General features: G+C 43.1%; 1 protein-coding gene across 1 annotated transcript in view; it reads left to right on the forward strand.

Moving 5' to 3' along the window:
* Window positions 1-19,557, forward strand: part of LOC143769022 (uncharacterized) — a 103,676-nt gene that overhangs the window by 72,487 nt on the left and 11,632 nt on the right. The window contains exons 10-15 of the mRNA XM_077257624.1: window positions 4,244-4,297; window positions 5,176-5,316; window positions 11,891-11,958; window positions 12,385-12,439; window positions 12,660-12,723; window positions 12,813-12,886. Of these exons, the coding sequence (XP_077113739.1) occupies window positions 4,244-4,297; window positions 5,176-5,316; window positions 11,891-11,958; window positions 12,385-12,439; window positions 12,660-12,723; window positions 12,813-12,886 (456 nt within the window). The remainder of the gene's footprint in view (window positions 1-4,243; window positions 4,298-5,175; window positions 5,317-11,890; window positions 11,959-12,384; window positions 12,440-12,659; window positions 12,724-12,812; window positions 12,887-19,557) is intronic.

Consider the following 19,557-nt stretch of genomic DNA (forward strand, 5'->3'; position numbering starts at 1 on the left):
ATCCTATCATGTCTGGCCAATTAAGATGGGGGAGCAATGTGAAGAAGCCAGAGTATATCTTAATTACCTAGATGACTATGTTTTTGCCAACCAAGAAGAATTGACTTTTATCTGTATATTGGCTTTTGGATTTGGGTGTTTATTTCTGGTGGGTCAGGAGGACAGACTTGCGGGCTGATGTACCATTTAACATACTGTGTAAATCTGTAATAGTGACTTGTAAGTTGATATACCATATTAGATAGTGTGTGTTTATCTTTGTCTATTGAGGTGTGCTGATATGCTAATTATGCATTGTATTCTGAAACCAGTTTGTTGACTATGAAAGTAGAAAGTTAAAGAATGTGAGGGTGGACTGAAGGACACTGGGTAATTCTAAAAATAGCTTACATGCCTTGGATTAGTAAATGGGGCCTCATGCTTAACCCTTATATTAGGCCTAACAATTTTTAAGAGGAAATGGGTCTTCTGATTCCTCATTGCATCACAGTTTTTTTAAAAACGATTTTGATTAGCAAATGGATCCTTTGGGACCCCAACACCGTTTTAGCACAATTATTTATTTATTATTATTATTTATTGTTATAGCGCAATTTATTCCATGGTGCTTTACACGTGAGGAGGGGTAAACATAATAAAAAACAAGTACAATCTTAATAGAAGTCACGACTGGTACATAAGGAGAGAGGACCCTGCCTGCAAGGGCTCACAATCTACAAGGGATGGGTGAGAAAATAGTAGGCGAGGGTAGAGCTGGATGCTCAGTGGTTTGGTCGACCGGTGGTTATTGCAGGTTGTAGGCTTGTTGGAAAAGGTAGGTTTTCAGGTTCTTTTTGAAGGTTTCCATGGTAGGCGAGAGTCTGATGTGTTGGGGAAGAGAGACACAGTATGGGGGATGCGCGGGAGAAATCTTGTATGCGATTGTGGGAAGAGGAGATAAGAGGGGAGTATAGAAGGAGACCTTTTGAGGATCGGCGGTTGTGTGCAGGTACAGTAAGTACCAGGAGATGAGGGCACAGATGTATGGAGGACACAGATTGCGGATGGCTTTGTATGTCATGGTTACGGTTTTGAACTGGAGCCATTGGGTAATGGGGAGCCAGTGCAGGGATTGACAGAGGGGAGAGGCTGGGGAATAGCAAGGGGACAGGTGAATAAGTCAGGCAGCAGAGTTTAGAATAGATTGGAGGGGTGCAAGAGTGTTAGAGGGGAGGCCACAGAGCAGGATGTTGCAGTAGTCAAGGCTGGAGATGATGAGGGCATCGACTAGGGTTTTTGCAGATTCTTGGTTGAGGAATGTATGGATTCGGGAAATATTTTTGAGTTCAAGTCAGCAGGAAGAGGAAAGGGCTTGGATATGTGGTTTGAAGGAGAGATCGGTGTCAAGGATTACCCAGAGGCAGCAAGCTTGTGAGACTGGGGAGAGTGAGCAGCCATTTACTTTAATTGATAGGTCTGTTGGGGGAGTCGAGTGAGATGGGGGAAAGATGATGAATTCTGTTTTGTCCATATTAAGTTTTAGAAATCTAGCGGAGAAGAAGGATGAAATAGCAGACAGACATTGTGGGATTCTGGTTAGTAGGGTGGTGATATCTGGTCCAGAGATGTAGATCTGTATCAGGACCCTGTCAGCACCGGCGCGCTGCCACGGCTGAGCAGGGTGACTCACCCACACTGCGGGAGAGCCCGGGGTCAGATGGCCCAGGGAAAGCTCAGGCAGACGGGACCTGCGCAGCGTGCTGAAGGTAGCAGAAAACAGAAGGACCTACGATCATGTGACCACAGGGGGCGGGGCTTAGCGTCCTGCTACTGGAGATACGTGCAGGATTATACAGGCACCCTGAAATAGAGGAAAGGAAAACTCAAGTCATACAAACGGACACGGAGAGGGCGGCGCGGTACAGAAGGGGCGAGCAGAGAATTGTCAGAACGTAAGCAAGTAGTCATACACAGAGATAGCAGCGCAGTGCAAAATGGACAGGCAGAACTCTAAACGGGGACAGAACCAGATCAGAACCACACAAGCATAAAGTAGCACAGGCGCAAAGCACAGGCACAAAACACAGGCACAAAACACAGGCACAACAGGGTCACACACACTCGGCCAAGAGTCAGAGTATAAGCGACAGAGGATGGCTCCACAATGAGGCTATAAAAAGCCTCCCAGAATCCCAGAGTGAGACCATCCAAGTTAACCCTAAAACCACCTAATCCCAGAAACTCAGCAGACCATGACAATCTGTGTGTCGTCGGCATAGAGATGATACTGAAAGCCATGGGACTCTATGAGCTGTCCGAAGCCAAAAGGTATAGATGGAGAAGAGCAGAGGCCCTTGGAATGAACTTTGCAGGACTCCGACAGATACGGGCCCAGGTGAGGAGGTGGTGTGCGAGTGGGGGATGCCGAATGTCAGGTCTGTTATGTACGAGGAAATCATTGGTGCAGATAAGATCTTTTTAACACCCGTGGTTGCAATTTAATGCAATGTTGCGGCGACCAAAAAAACTTAATTCTGGCCTTTTGACTTTTTTCTCACTACACCATTTATTGATCAGGTTAATCCTTTTTTATATTGATAGATCAGGCGATTCTGAATGTGACGATACAAAATATGTGCATGTGTAGCTTTTTTATTGTTTTATTTTGAGTAGGTTGAAAGGGGGATGATTTGAACTTTTATATTTTTTAATTTTTTTATATTTTTAAAAACATTTTTTCTTACTTTTGACATTCTTCAATAGTCTCCATGGGAGACTCGAAGCTGCCATAACCCGATTGGCTCTGCTACTTATAGGCGAAGATCAGATTGCCTGTATGTAGCAGAATTACTCACCACCGGGCGGCGCTCATAGCAATCCGGCAGTAACAACCATAGAAGTGTGCAGGAGACCTCTGGCTGTCATGCCAACCCATCAGTGACCCGCGATCACGTGACGGGGGTCATTGATGGGCGGATTTCCAATGCAATTGCCTGAAGCTCATGTTAAATGCCACTGTCAGAGTTTAAAACAGCTGACATGTGTAGGGAAAGATGTGGGCTCAGCGCTGGAGCCCACATCAAAGGGAGGGAATCCAACATTGGTGTACTATTATGCCCGATGTAGGAAAGGGGTTAATATTTGTGCCACCTGAACATGGCTGAGAATAAAAGCACTTTGAGCTGTTGCATGAGGTGTCAAGGCTCCAAGCACAGCAGGCTTACACACTGGTCCCTTACTCAACTCGTCTTAATTTAAACTTTAATTAAAAGTTGTAAAGGCTGGCCCAGACCCTGGTACCTCATGCATGGCCAATGGCTGACTGCTCCTGTGACATCAAATTTCTACTGTGCTTCAATTAATTAAACTTTTCTTGGTATCTGCCCCTAATTTGAGTTGTTTTGGCAGCTTTTTTGCAACCCCCCCCCCCCCCCCCCCCCGAAGGTGTTGCTTGTTGTTGAATTCAATGGGGATTCGCATATGTTCATTAAACTGTTTGACGAACATGAGGACATTAACTGAATCTGAACTGAATCATGAAGGGTTTTACTCATCCCTATTTGTAAGCCAAAACCAGGAGTGGGTAAAAAATGCAAAAGTGGTGCATGTGTTTCTATTATACTTGTCCTCTGATTGTTCGACTCCTGATTTTGGCTTCCATGGAAGTGGAAAATACTGACTAAATACTGAACGTGTGAATGTAACCAAAATGTCACCACCAGGCACTGCTCCAGCTCCTGCAGAATTCCCAGGGACATACCCCTTCCGTGCCATTCCGGATCTCCACATGCATTAACCATAGTCCATACTGGGAATTTCTCCAGATTTCTCTACACTGCATCTCCGTTTTACTATTCCTATCCTCTTTCAAGTCAGGTTTGACAAAGACCGACCACGGGGTCGAAACGTTACCTACTTACCTACTTTATACCTACCATGGAGTCCCTCTCCTAATTGCCTTAACATTGTGGTGACTTGAATAAACTTTTTGTTCCTGTTATGCATTCAAAAAATCCAAACCTGAGTGTGGCTGTTTTCTTCAATATATGACTTTGTTTGGATCATTTCTACATTCAGCCAGCACCTATCTGATCATACACTGAGTGCACGCCTTCTTCTCTGTAATGTAACCAAAACATAGTCATAACATGGTCAAACGTAGAAGTAAACTTTACATTGACATTCTAACAAATATTCCTTTGTCCAATGTAATATGAAACTGCAACCACATATAGATAACATGTTTTTCACATTGTCTCTTCAGGAGGAAGAAAATGTAGAGTTTTCACCTGAACAACTCAACCGTTTAATTTCTGGTGTAAGTCTACAGTTCATTCTTACTCTCATAGAACTCTACATTCATGGCCACATAAGAGTATTTGCACAGAGATTTGTATGTGGATTTGTTTGGCTGAAAAGCCACCTTAAAAAATTCTAACTTTTTGTTGTGTTTTCCTGAGTGGTTTTGTTTTTTATGTGTTTCTTTTTTGCATGGTTAATTTTTTTTCCAATTCAATTGATTCAGAAGCCATATTTGGACAATTTTTTTGCCAATCATAAGTGCCTCAAGAATTGACATAATGCATCATTTCTCATGTGGAATAGTGTGAAAAAAATAGCACCATGTGCAGTAAAGGGTTATTTTCTCATTGCGATTATTAGGAAGCTTATTCAGAGAGTATTTGGACCTTTTACTCATGAGGATTTTGGAGCAGAATCTGCTCCAAAATCCACATCAAGAAGCTCTTATGTTAATATACATTTAAGCAATGGTCATCTAAAAAACTATTTTGAAATGCTTTATTTTAACTGCGGTTTTGTACAAACATGTTTTTTACTGTTTGATGCAAATTTTGAACCTTTTTTCAGTGTTTTTTTTATATGTTTCTAAGCGTAATATAGGGTTTAGGAATTGGATGTGATTTTTGTTTTGCTTCTGCCACAAAAGCTAGTCAAATACTGCAATAAAAACTGTGGTAAATATGCAGATTTTGCCACGATTTATGCATAGAAGCATGTCAATGAATTAAATATGCTTTTTTTACACAATGTAAAAAACAAGAAGAAAATGTGACTAATTCAAATTAATGGGAAGCTTGTATAAGTATTTTTTATAAGTAGATTTTGGTGCGGAATCCGTACCATCAAAGAACTCAGTGTAAGCATACTCTTTTATGTAAAATCTCTTATTTTCAGATGTTTGAAACAGAACCAACTAGTCTGAAAATCACTGTTACAGAGATGAAATTGAATGTGGAAAATGAAACTATGACAATTAAAATGAAATTGCAAGGTTTTTCTTCAAAATCAGACGAATATGTCTTGGAAGTCATATTTGTAAGTAATGGATGTATAGAAACCTAGTCTAGTTGTGTTAGTAGGGTTTGTATGTCAAGTATAGCCTACTGAAGTAAATGAAAGGCTATTGTCATGCAATTTGCTATCTAAAGAGAAAGTCCATCTGTTCCACTGTAACCCCAATAACCAATAACTGAACACATTAGATATACAGCTTAGGCTCCACATTTTGTTATACATTAGCCACAATTATAGATATAAACAGAGTCTCACAAAATATTACTTACTCTTGTGTGTGGAGTTAGTGCTGTGTCCCTCCACCCCGACGCGCGTTTCATCCACACATCTTCAGAGGACTTCTTTGCGGCTAATGTATAACAAAATGTGGAACCACTGAGCTGTATATCTGATGTGTTCAGTATATAGGCGTTATTTTGTAAAAAGACGCCATATACATATAGTATCATGTGGCTCCTTTATGTATATTGTTATTTAAGGAATTTAATATAATTAGCCCTAGAAAAACAGTGTTTATTACACTCCATATACTCCATGGTGTGTTTAAAGGAGTTCTTAGCACGTAGTGTCCCTCATTACTTGAGGTTTTCATAGATTTGTAATAAAATTTTATTGTCAATAAAATGTGTTTAGTTAATTCTAGAGACAAATTTTGGACTTTGTGTTTATTCTGTCCACTCCATGGTTATTGAGGTTATAGTGGAACAGACGAGCTTTCTTTCTTGAATTGTACACAAAATAATTTTTTGGAGGACATTGATTGAGATAATTGCTATCTAAAGAGTATAGCATGAGCAGAGTGCAAAATAAATACTCCTAGACATGTAATCTTGGAGGTACAATATGATGCACAGTATGTGCTACAGATACATTTAAGACCTGAACCAGATAAAGAGTATGGGCCGGACTCATTAAGACTGATATTTTACAACACAGTCTTAAAGAGAATCTGTCACCAAGTTTGTGCTAATTAAATCTGAGAGCAGCATGATGTTGGGAAACAGAGCCTGATTCTAGCAATGTGTCACTTACTGGGCTGTGTTTTGCTGTTTCAATACAATCTGTGCTTTATCAGCAGGAGATTATCAGTACAGGACAACTGCCCTGTGTCTCCTAGTCTAATCATGCCTGCAGCACAGACTAGCAGCCCACTGTCACTAAGCAATGTATACAGAAAGCTGCTAATCAGTGGTGTGGGCGGTTATATACTGCTCAACATCTCAGTTCTTCTTAATTGGAACGTGTAAGGGTACCGTCACATTAAGCGACGCTGCAGCGATAGCGACAACGATGCCGATCGCTGCAGCGTCGCTGTTTGATCGCTGGAGAGCTGTCACACAGACCGCTCTCCAGCGACCAACGATGCCGAGGTCCCCGGGTAACCAGGGTAAACATCGGGTTACTAAGCGCAGGGCCGCGCTTAGTAACCCGATGTTTACCCTGGTTACCAGCGTAAAAGTAAAAAAACAAACACTACATACTCACCCAGCGTCCCCCAGCGTCTGCTTCCTGACACTGACTGAGCTCCGGCCCTAACAGCACAGCGGCTTTCACTTTCACTTTCGGGCCGGCGCTCAGTCAGTGTCAGGAAGCAGACGCTGGGGGAGGTATGACGCTGGGTGAGTATGTACTGTTTGTTTTTTTTACTTTTACGCTGGTAACCAGGGTAAACATCGGGTTACTAAGCGCGGCCCTGCGCTTGGTAACCCGATGTTTACCCTGGTTACCAGAGTAAAACATCGCTGGTATCGTTGCTTTTGGTGTCAAACACAACGATACACGGCGATCGGACGACCAAATAAAGTTCTGGACTTTATTCAGCAACCAGCGACATCACAGCAGGATCCTGATCGCTGCTGCGTGTCAAACTAAACGATATCGCTAGCCAGGACGCTGCAACGTCACAGACCGCTAGCGATATCGTTTAGTGTGACGGTACCTTAAGGTCCCCCATGCCCTTCAACCCAGCAGCATTCACATACATATGACTAAATTACCTGCCTAACGGCTCTGTATAATGCTATTCAGTTTAATTCATGCTTAAAAAATGCATTCATAAGTCTGCTTTTCCTATGCTAATTAGAGCTTTGACTAGTCGATGGGGCATTAGTTTCCTCAAACTAGTCAGCCCTCTTTCCATATTATCACGCTCCTGTGTCTGTCTCTGGAATCAGAGTCTCAGTCCCTACCTCATCCTTTTGTTAATCTAGTCAGTAGCAAAAGCCTCCTGACAGATTCTTTTCAATGAATGAAGCGTTGGAGTAAGATGCATCTATATTTGATGAATATATTTAATGAATTAGGCATCTCTTACATCTGGTGTTTGTTTTTGCCAGACACGTTACTAGTACATTTTGATCATAATTTACGCCACTAAAATTTGCATAAATTACCAGACGGGAAAACTTCCTACAAACTTCGGTAGAGAAGTTTCAGAGTAGACTTAAGGAGAGGAAACACTCTCAATTCACAAGGGACTTGGGTGAATTTAATGAGAATAGGGCATACGACTATCAAACCCCAAACACTGTGGAAATATCTTCGCCTGATATTGATACGTCAGATACTGAAAGGTCTGAACAGGGTTCTACCACGTATCAGGATAGAGTCTCTTACAACAGATGGCGTGCACCCAGAAACCAACACAAACAAAAAGGGAAGGGGGAGGGATACAAAGGGAGCCTCGGGCACTACCTCTGTAGGAGTATCTTCATCACAGAGGTTTTCCTCCTCACCTTCATCGTCTTTTTTAGACAGGAAACCATCAGCAACATACAATCTGAGGAAAAGGCCCTAGTAATACAGGGTCAGAAAATTAATTTGACCCCACGGGAGTTTTCAAGAGAGGAATATGCGGTTTTACAAAAGGGACTCAACTTCGTCCCAACAAACTCCTTCAATTGTTTCAACTGGGTAAAGGATGTCAATCTATTTGGGCAAAATCTCAAATGGAAACTATTTTCCCCAAACAATTGCTGGGAGCAATGCAAGGAACAGGGATTAACGGAGGATGACCTGGAGGGTTATCAAGCTTTAGTCGGCCTCTTACATGAAAATGAGAGGAGTAGAGGCTTAGGACCTTTTACTAACCTTAAAAAAAAGAGCACAAGAATGCCACCAATTATTGATGTCACCAGCGTGGATATATTTATGAAGCTGGTGGAGGCCGACCTATTTAGAATTTTTAATGCAAACCCTGGAAGGAGTATTGAGAACAAATTAACAAAAAATGAGTCTCTGGCCCTAAAGAAATTAGAGGAAAATACTAATCTAATATTTAAGGCATCAGATAAAGGAGGTAATCTGGTGGTCATGGACCACCCACAATATCTTGATATGTGTGGACTACTCCTTAATGACAAGGAAATGTATGAAATTTTACCAGGTGACCCAACAAAACGGTACTAAAATGATCTGATGTGTATCTTAAATTCAGCCAAGGAGAAGGGCCTAATATCACAAAATGAATACACCTTCCTTGCCCCTGGCACTCCAGTCATACCATCTTTTTATGCCCTCCCTAAGGTCCACAAGGGTTTGACCCCTTTAAAGGGTCATCCTATTGTAGCTGGTATAGATTCTCTCTCCCAGAATGTTGGTGTTTACATTGATCAAATTTTGAGGCCCTTTGTATTATCACTGCCATCATATGTGAGAGATACTTCCCACCTGCTGGGTCTATTGGAGGATATCGTGGTGGAGCCTCACATTAAATTAGCATCGATTGATGTGGAAGTGCTATATAGCAGCATTCCACACGACATCGTTATTCAGGCAGTGGACCACTTCCTCAGGACAAAAGCTGTGGAATGTCTTGAACATAACATCTTTGTTAGACAGCTTCTCCACTTTACTCTCACAAAAAAATAACTTTATTTTTAATGGGAAGTACTTCCACCAGATCAGGGGCACGGCAATGGGGAGCCCTTGTGCTCCCACTTATGCCAATCTGTTCCTGGGCTGGTGGGAGGAAATTACCATCTTTCCTGAGGCGGAGAGATAGTGGCAGTCATTTATCTGTCTCTGGGCCAGATATATCGATGACATCCTGATTTTGTGGTCTGGCTCAGAGGCAGAGTTTAATCGGTTTGTTGAAGAGATCAATGTAAACAATATAGGGATGAGATTTACCTCTGAATGCCAGGATCAGAGCCTTGCTTTTTTAAACCTTACTATTACCAAAAATCGAGGGGGAGGGATCATCACCCAGACTTATCGCAAACCGACGGCGACGAACAGTTTTCTACAGTGGGAAAGTCATCATCCTACACCCCTTAAATGTGGGATACCAAAAGGGCAGTTTCTTCGGATTAGAAGAAACTGCACCGATATGGGCAGTTTCAAACAGCAGGTTAAAGATTTACACCACAGGTTTAGAGACAGGGGTTATTCGTCTGCTGTTTTGAGGAAATCTTACAATGAGGCCCTAGGAAGAGACAGGTCTGCACTCCTTAGGGAAAAAAATTTATTGACAATCATTAGGAGGTCTCATTATTGCGCCAGTTAAGATCAAGAATCTGGCGTTTAATAACACATAAAACAACAGAGATCTATAGCTCTTACGTAACCGCTCTGAGACACTGCGCCATGTATCCTTATAAGATGCTTAGCAACAGCCTAACGCGGCGCATGCGCATTGCCGCGCTCTAGTGGAAATGTATTTGTCACACGCTAGAGCACAGGGGGAAGTCCTAGAAATGGGAAGTTCTGTGACGTCTATCCGGGCAGTACAGGAGATGGCTTGCGTTCCAGGCTGGAATGCTATGTGTATTCTGAGGTATCCGTCCTTCAATTTAATGTATACACTGTTACGTTGTTCTCTGATCTTAGGGCCGGTTGGGGATATGCTCCGGTTTATGGACTATTAAAGCGTATTGGATTATAAGAGTCATCATTAAAAAAACACCTGGTGCACCCTGGGAAATGGGGCGTGCTCTCAATAGCTGACCATGATCGGTCCTCTGACTTTGGTTTGAGATATTTAAACCAGCCATGTATAGGTCTTGACAGGTCTGTCTCTTCATCGTGGCACCTCACATCTATGGAGTAGCTGGTTCCATATTGCACCTCCTGATGAACCGCATGAACGGGGAAACACGTCGAGGCTGGAAGCTAAGTTCTCTGGGCTAATTCCCAGTTGCGCTTTTTCAACTACTTGGGTCCCCCCAATTTTTGACAACCAGCCTCATGGTGCAGCCCTGAGATCAGTGAGTTCACCACAGTTCACCGTGAGAACTTTTTTGGTGAACTCACTGAGCTCAACACTGCACCATGAGACTTTTTCTCATGGTGCTAGCTGTGATGTCACTGAGGTCACTGTAGTTCACACAGTCACAGTGAAGTGAGCTGGGAGCACAGCCTCAATGACCTACAGTAACCCCTTGGTTTTCACCCTTGATGGTCACATTTTGGCACCGTCCAGGTTGAAAACCACATTTTGCAGACATGGATTATGGTGTAGAACAGTACGTTGGACAGGTGAGGGATATTGCTTTTTTTTTTTTTTTACAGGAGACTAGGGCCTCAATAGAATGGGCATTAGGTGAGTATTGCTGTGGTTTATTATTTTCTGCTTTTTTACATGGGGCAAGGGCATGAATAGAATAGATGTAAGGTAAGTATACCTTTTTTTAATAAAAAGTAAAAACAGTATTGTTATTTCAAATAAAGAACTTTATTCTCTCTGTGTTTATTTACAATTGACTATGGGATTAATAATGGATAGGCGTATTATGGACACCTCTCTATTTCTAACCTGTGGGCTTGATGTCATCTAAGAATACAAAGGTGACATCAACCCCACAAATATGACCCCACTTGCCACCGCCACAGGGCAAGTGGAAAGAGCCTGACAAAAGCATCAAAATTGGTGCGTCTAATAGATGCACCTTTTTTGAGGTGGCTACAGCCTGCTTTAGTCTGAAGGGAACAATATCCATGGCCCCTTACCAGCCTGAGAATACCAGCCCCAGCTGTCCGCTTTAGCTTGGCTGGTTGGCAAAAATGATCTCAAGCTGTTTTTTAAAATTATTTAGCTAAATAATTTTAAAAACCAGCGTGAAGACCCCTTTTTATATTTTAATAATTTATAGCACAGGCGCTGAATGATAAATATGTCCATCAGCCAGCGCCTGCACCTTTCCTCACTCACATTCCTTCTCCACTTAAGCACTCTGGACTTCCTCTTCCTGTCACTAACCTACAAACCCCAGTATTGTCCTGCCCTAAAGTTAACCCTGACATGACTGTCTCTGTTTCACTGTTGCCGGTCAAACTTAACCTTTCACCTAGTTCTGCACAAGAGTAAAAAGGATGATAGTTACATCTTGTGGCCTTTATTTAGTACTGCATCCCACAGAAAAATTAACACTTGTTACCACAAAAAAACATATTGCACACAACAGTAACCATTACCATTGTGCCTCAACATCTCCTGAGGGGGAATAGAACTCATTGTCTACTCCCTTACACATCTTCAGTAAATTTTAGTTGACTTCCTACTACTAAAGATGCCATTTCTTTTCATGGAATAATACAAATATACTGTATGTCTTATGTCTTGCTGCCTTGATTTTCTCCCACTGTTATTTTCCAGGGGGAAAACCTGACAGTAGAATATTTGTTAACCAATGGAGAACTGAAATTAAATTTACTGCCATCTGGGTACGTGTGGCTCTTACAACATATTAGCTTGTAAAGACATGATCATCGATGTCTTCTGTAAAGCAATTCATGAATGAGTAGTCTAGCCTAGTCAATCCCTTTTTTGATTTTGAAGTATTTTTGTAATGTTTAGTTACTCTTACAGATTGAGCATTTTAGAAGAAAAACTTTACTGTCACACAAACACTGTCTTCTCTGTTTTGAGATTCCAAAGTCCATTGCTGCATTGCATATTGAGAAGTGTCATTTGAGAAGTGACATATTGAGAAGTGTCAAAAGTGCTTTTTAGCATTGTGGCAAATTACTTGTAATGGAAGTGAGTGATGTTGCTTGCTTTTACTGTGCCACATGATGCACATTAGAAACAGAATTTGGGAACAGAATTACTACAAGTTAATCTATGATATATGATATTTTGTATTTTAGACACGAAGTTATATACGATTGGAAGAGTGAAATTGGAAATTCTGGTGATCTTGATGTAAGTGACAAAAGTAGCATGATTTATCGACAAAATTCTAAGAGAACATTCATTATGTGCCCAGGTTAGGATTACCCCACTCCCCATTTCAAAAAACTTCTATAAGGTTTCCAAAGGTGGAGGTTTTTTTTCTGGCAAACACTATTTTAACGTTTTTCCAGATGTGTTCTTTTTTTGTTTAGTTTTACATATTACATTTTGAAAGTCTTTGTTTTTACAGTATGAATACCTTAAATTGCTTATAACAAGAATGAACCACGAAACAATTTATCCTGCCATGAAAGGTAAGTTTACGGTAACATCCGAGAGATTTCACTTTAAAAATCAAAATCAAAATATTTCAAGTGTTTCTAATATAGTGTGGTTATTACAGATCCTTCCCTAGATTTGTCAACCCGTGTCAGAATACCGTTTGGGAGTCTTTGCTCACAAGTAGTTGGGAAGTTGGTAAGAGCTTTGTTTCCTATGACTATAGATTCCAAGTGAACATGAATTTTCAATAAAAATTGGACACAATGTTAATAAAAATAACAAACAAAAAGTATGCGATATTATATATAGGCCAAAAGAAAAATTTAATTATCGTAAGTTACAAACATCTTAATATATCATATTAAAACTAAGGGTTTATGTACTAAATATTATTCAAGAGCCATATCACGCATAGCTGGAATATGGTATATGATTGGGACATGCATTATGGACACAAGTATTATATTATTAATTACATCTACAGTAGCTTTTATGACATAGGCATTAACCCCTTAACCCCCGGGCCATTTTCTGTTTTTGTTTTTTGCTCCCCTTCTTCACAGAGCCATAACATTTTTTATTTTTCTGTCAAAATGGCCATGTGAGGGCTTGCTATTTGTAGGACAAATTGTACTTGGAACGACACCATTGGTTTCAACATATTGTGTACTAAAAAAAGTGCTGTGAAATTGCAAAAAAAGAGTTGTGCAATTTCTCCTGAGTACACTGATACCCCAATTGAGGGAGAAAACTATTGTTTGGGTGCAAGTTAGGGCTCGAAAGGGAAGTAACATCATTTGACTTGAATGAAAAATTTGCTGAAATCATTAGCGGATGCTATGTCCCGTTTGCAGAGCCCCTGACAGGCTCGGACTGGCCCACCGGAGAATTCTCCGGTGGGCCCAGGCACTGACACCTGCTGGCATACTGGCCAGCAGCTGCCTAGGGCCCCCACTGCTCCAGGGGCCCCCAGCCAGTGGCTATGGGGCCCCTGAGTCAAGGGGGCCCACCCTGTGCCAGTGTAGCAGCAGCTGGAGACAGGATCCTGTCCCCGCTGCTAAAGCAAAATGAATATTCACGTTTCCCCATTCCCCTATGGGCGTGGAGAGGTGTGAATACCATTTCTGTTTAATAGCGGGTAGCGTTAGCCGCAGGGTGCAGCTAACACTGCCCGCATGTAAAGCCGCACCGCACACAGGTACAAAGCACCGCCCACACACACACAGCACTGCACACATACACACACATGCAGGCACACAGATTCACACAGAGCAGCTCACCACCCGGCGTCCTGCTTCCTTTCTGAGACAGCCCAGCTGGATGACGTCATCATCCAGTGTGCTGTCTCAGACAGAAAGCTTCCAGCGAGGTAGAGGCTGCTGGGATGAGCTGCTGCTGTGGGGAGTGTCATGATCTCTGCAGGCAGAGATCATAGCAAGCCTATAGAGGGACAAGCTCTCGGAAGATGGAACTATACTGACCATGAACTAAGCCTGCCGCGCAACTAGAAATAGCCAGGTAGCATGTCCTATTTATCGCTAGATGCCCAGCTCTGGCCTAAGACCTAAATAGCTAGCAGAGGGAAATATAAGACCTGGCTCACCTCTAGAGAAATATTCCAAAGAAGACAGTAGCCCCCCACATATAATGACGGTGAGTTCAGATGAAACAACAAACGCAGCAGGAAAATAGTCTTAGCAAATTTGAGGTCCGCTTACTAGATAGCAGAAGACAGATAGTATACTTTCATGGTCAGCAGAAAAACACTAACAAAACACCATCCAGAGATTACCTTAAACTCTGGCATTAACTCATAACGCCAGAGTAGCAATCCCTGATCAACGAGAGCTTTCCAGACACAGTAACAAAACTTCAGCTGTGAACTGGAACAAATAGGCAAAAACAAAACATGGACAAAAGTCCAACTTATCTAGTAGTTGTCTAGAAGCAGGAACAAGCACTGAGAGGCATCAGATAACATTGTTGACCGGCAAGAAACCACCAGAGAAATGAGCTTAAATAGCGACACCCACTACTGATGGAACCAGGTGAAACAGGAAAGAGGATGACAAGTCCAATTCCACAAGCGGCCACCGGGGGAGCCCAGAATCCAAATTCACAACAGTACCCCCCCCTCAAGGAGGGGGCACCGAACCCTCACCAGATCCACCAGGGCGACCAGGATGAGCCCTATGGAAGGCACGAACAAGATCAGAAGCATGAACATCAGATGCATTGACCCAAGAATTATCCTCCTGGCCGTAACCCTTCCAGTTGACCAGATACTGGAGTTTCCGTCTGGAAACACGAGAGTCCAAAATTTTCTCCACAACGTACTCCAACTCACCCTCAACCAACACCGGAGCAGGAGGCTCAACTGAAGGTACAACAGGTACCTCATACCTGCGCAATAACGACCGATGAAAAACGTTATGAATGGAAAAGGACGCAGGGAGGTCCAAACGGAAAGAAACAGGATTAAGAATCTCCAATATTCTATAAGGGCCGATGAACCGAGGTTTAAACTTAGGAGAAGAGACCCTCATAGGGACAAAACGAGAAGACCACACCAAATCTCCAACACAAAGCCGAGAACCAACACGACGATGACGGTTGGCAAAACGCTGAGTCTTCTCCTGGGACAACTTCAAATTGTCCATAACCTGCCCCCAGATGTGATGCAATCTCTCCACCACCGCATCCACTCCAGGACAATCCGAGGATTCCACCTGACCGGAGGAAAATCGAGGGTGAAACCCCGAATTACAGAAAAACGGGGACACCAAGGTGGAAGAGCTGGCCCGATTATTGAGGGCGAACTCTGCCAATGGCAAAAAAGCAACCCAATCATCCTGGTCAGCAGAGACAAAACACCTCAGATATGTCTCAAGGGTCTGATTAGTCCGCTCGGTCTGGCCATTAGTCTGAGGGTGAAAAGCAGATGAAAAAGACAAATCTATGCCCATCCTAGCACAGAATGCCCGCCAAAATCTAGACACAAATTGGGTACCTCTGTCAGAAACAATATTCTCAGGAATACCGTGCAATCGGACAACATTCTGAAAAAACAGAGGAACCAACTCAGAAGAAGAAGGCAACTTGGGCAGAGGAACCAAATGGACCATTTTAGAGAAACGGTCACAGACCACCCAGATGACAGACATCTTCTGGGAAACAGGCAGATCTGAAATAAAATCCATCGAGATGTGTGTCCAAGGCCTCTTAGGAATAGGCAAGGGCAACAGCAGTCCGCTAGCCCGAGAACTACAAGACTTGGCCCGAGCACAAACGTCACATGACTGCACAAAGACTCGCACATCTCGTGACAGGGAAGGCCACCAGAAGGATCTTGCCACCAAATCCCTGGTACCAAAAATTCCGGGATGACCTGCCAATGCAGAAGAATGTACCTCAGAGATGACTCTGCTGGTCCAATCATCCGGAACAAACAGTCTATCAGGCGGACAACGATCCGGTCTATCCGCCTGAAACTCTTGCAAGGACCGCCGCAGATCAGGAGAAACGGCCGACAAAATTACTCCCTCCCTAAGGATACCTGTGGGTTCAGAATTACCAGGAGAGTCCGGGTCAAAACTCCTAGAAAGGGCATCTGCCTTAACATTCTTAGAACCCGGTAGGTATGACACCACAAAATTAAAGCGAGAAAAAAATAAAGACCAGCGCGCCTGTCTAGGATTCAGGCGTCTGGCAGTCTCAAGATAAATCAAATTTTTGTGGTCAGTCAATACCACCACCTGATGCCTAGCCCCCTCGAGCCAATGGCGCCACTCCTCAAACGCCCACTTCATGGCCAAAAGCTCCCGATTCCCAACATCATAATTCCGCTCTGCGGGCGAAAATTTGCGAGAAAAGAAGGCACAAGGCCTAATGACGGAGCAGTCGGAACCTTTCTGCGACAACACTGCCCCAGCTCCGATCTCCGAAGCGTCAACCTCAACCTGAAAAGGCAGATTCACATCAGGCTGATGCAACACAGGGGCAGAGGCAAAACGGCGCTTAAGCTCCTGAAAGGCCTCTACAGCATGAGGGGACCAATTAGCAACATCAGCGCCTTGTCTGGTCAAATCAGTCAGTGGTTTAACGACATCCGAAAAACCAGCAATAAATCGGCGGTAAAAGTTGGCAAAGCCCAAAAATCTCTGAAGACCCTTAAGAGAGGAGGGCTGAGTCCAGTCACAAATAGCTTGCACCTTGACGGGATCCATCTCAATGGAAGAGGGAGAAAAAATATACCCCAAAAAGGAAATTTTCTGGACCCCAAAAACGCACTTAGACCCCTTCACACATAAAGAATTAGACCGCAGAACCTGAAAAACTCTCCTGACCTGCTGGACATGAGAGTCCCAGTCATCAGAAAAAATCAGAATATCATCCAGATATATTATCATAAATTTATCCAGAAAATCGCGGAAAATATCATGCATAAAAGACTGGAAAACTGAAGGGGCATTAGAAAGACCAAAAGGCATGACCAAATACTCAAAGTGGCCCTCGGGCGTATTAAATGCGGTCTTCCACTCATCCCCCTGCCTGATCCGCACCAAATTATACGCCCCACGAAGATCAATTTTAGAGAACCACTTAGCACCCTCTATACGAGCAAACAAATCAGTAAGCAATGGCAATGGGTATTGATACTTAACAGTGATCTTATTCAGAAGCCGATAATCAATACATGGTCTCAAAGAGCCGTCTTTTTTTGAGACAAAGAAAAACCCAGCTCCCAAGGGAGAAGAAGATGGACGAATATGTCCCTTTTCCAAAGACTCCTTTATATATTCCCGCATAGCAGCATGTTCCGGCACAGACAAATTAAACAAACGACCCTTTGGATATTTACAACCCGGTATCAAATCTATGGCACAATCGCACTCACGGTGCGGAGGTAACGACCCAAGCTTGGGTTCGTCAAAGACGTCTTGATAATCAGAGAGGAACTCAGGGACTTCAGAGGGAATGGACGACGAAATAGAAACCAAAGGTAAGTCCCCATGAATACCCTTACATCCCCAGCTCAACACAGACATTGCTCTCCAGTCCAAGACTGGGTTGTGAGACTGCAACCATGGCAATCCCAGTACCAAATCGTCATGTAAATTATACAGCACCAGGAAACGAATAATCTCCTGGTGATCCGGATTAATACGCATGGTTACTTGTGTCCAGTATTGTGGTTTATTATTAGCCAATGGGGTGGAGTCAATCCCCTTCAGAGGAATAAGAGTCTCCAAAGGCTCTAAATCAAAACCACAACGATTGGCAAAGGACCAATCCATAAGACTCAGAGCGGCGCCAGAGTCAACATAGGCGTCCGTGGCAATGGATGACAAAGAGCAAATCAGGGTTACAGACAAAATAAACTTAGACTGAATGGTGCCAATGGAAACAGACTTATCAAGCTTCTTTGTACGCCTAGAGCATGCTGATATAACATGAGTAGAATCCCCACAATAGAAACACAATCCATTCTTCCGTCTAAAATTCTGTCGCTCGCTCCTGGACAGAATTCTATCACACTGCATACTTTCTGGCGTCTTTTCCATAGACACCGCCAGATGGTGCACCGGTTTGCGCTCCCGCAGACGCCTATCAATCTGAATAGCCATTGTCATGGACTCATTCAGACCTGCAGGCAAAGGGAACCCCACCATAACATCCTTAACGGCATCAGAGAGACCTTCTCTGAAAGTTGCCGCCAAGGCGCACTCATTCCACTGAGTAAGCACAGACCATTTACGGAATTTTTGGCAGAAAACTTCAGCTTCGTCTTGCCCCTGAGATAGTGCCATCAAAGTTTTTTCTGCCTGAAGTTCCAAATGAGGTTCCTCATAAAGCAAGCCCAAGGCCAGAAAAAACGCATCCACATCGCGTAACGCAGGATCCCCTGCTGGCAATGAGAAGGCCCAATCTTGAGGGTCACCCCTGAGCAAGGAAATCACAATCCTAACCTGCTGAGCAGGGTCTCCAGCTGAACGAGACTTCAGGGACAAATAAAGCTTACAATTATTTCGGAAATTCTGGAAGCTAGCTCTATTCCCTGTGAAGAACTCCGGCAAAGGAATTCTCGGCTCAGATACCGGAGCATGTACCACAAAATCTTGTAAATTTTGTACTTTCGTGATGAGATTATTCAAACCCGCAGTTACACTCTGGAGATCCATTATTGTCAGGTGCACACAGAGCCATACAGAGATTAGGAGGAGAGAGAGAAAAAAGACTGCAGCAAGGCAGACTGGAGGAAAAAAAAAAAAAAAAATTCCAGCAGACTTCTTATAACTCTCCTTTCTCAACCTGGGTCTTTAACACTTTATTGGCCGGTCAAACTGTCATGATCTCTGCAGGCAGAGATCATAGCAAGCCTATAGAGGGACAAGCTCTCGGAAGATGGAACTATACTGACCATGAACTAAGCCTGCCGCGCAACTAGAAATAGCCAGGTAGCATGTCCTATTTATCGCTAGATGCCCAGCTCTGGCCTAAGACCTAAATAGCTAGCAGAGGGAAATATAAGACCTGGCTCACCTCTAGAGAAATATTCCAAAGAAGACAGTAGCCCCCCACATATAATGACGGTGAGTTCAGATGAAACAACAAACGCAGCAGGAAAATAGTCTTAGCAAATTTGAGGTCCGCTTACTAGATAGCAGAAGACAGATAGTATACTTTCATGGTCAGCAGAAAAACACTAACAAAACACCATCCAGAGATTACCTTAAACTCTGGCATTAACTCATAACGCCAGAGTAGCAATCCCTGATCAACGAGAGCTTTCCAGACACAGTAACAAAACTTCAGCTGTGAACTGGAACAAATAGGCAAAAACAAAACATGGACAAAAGTCCAAC

This window comes from Ranitomeya variabilis, chromosome 4 (assembly GCF_051348905.1).
Source record: "Ranitomeya variabilis isolate aRanVar5 chromosome 4, aRanVar5.hap1, whole genome shotgun sequence".
Taxonomy (NCBI): domain Eukaryota; kingdom Metazoa; phylum Chordata; class Amphibia; order Anura; family Dendrobatidae; genus Ranitomeya; species Ranitomeya variabilis.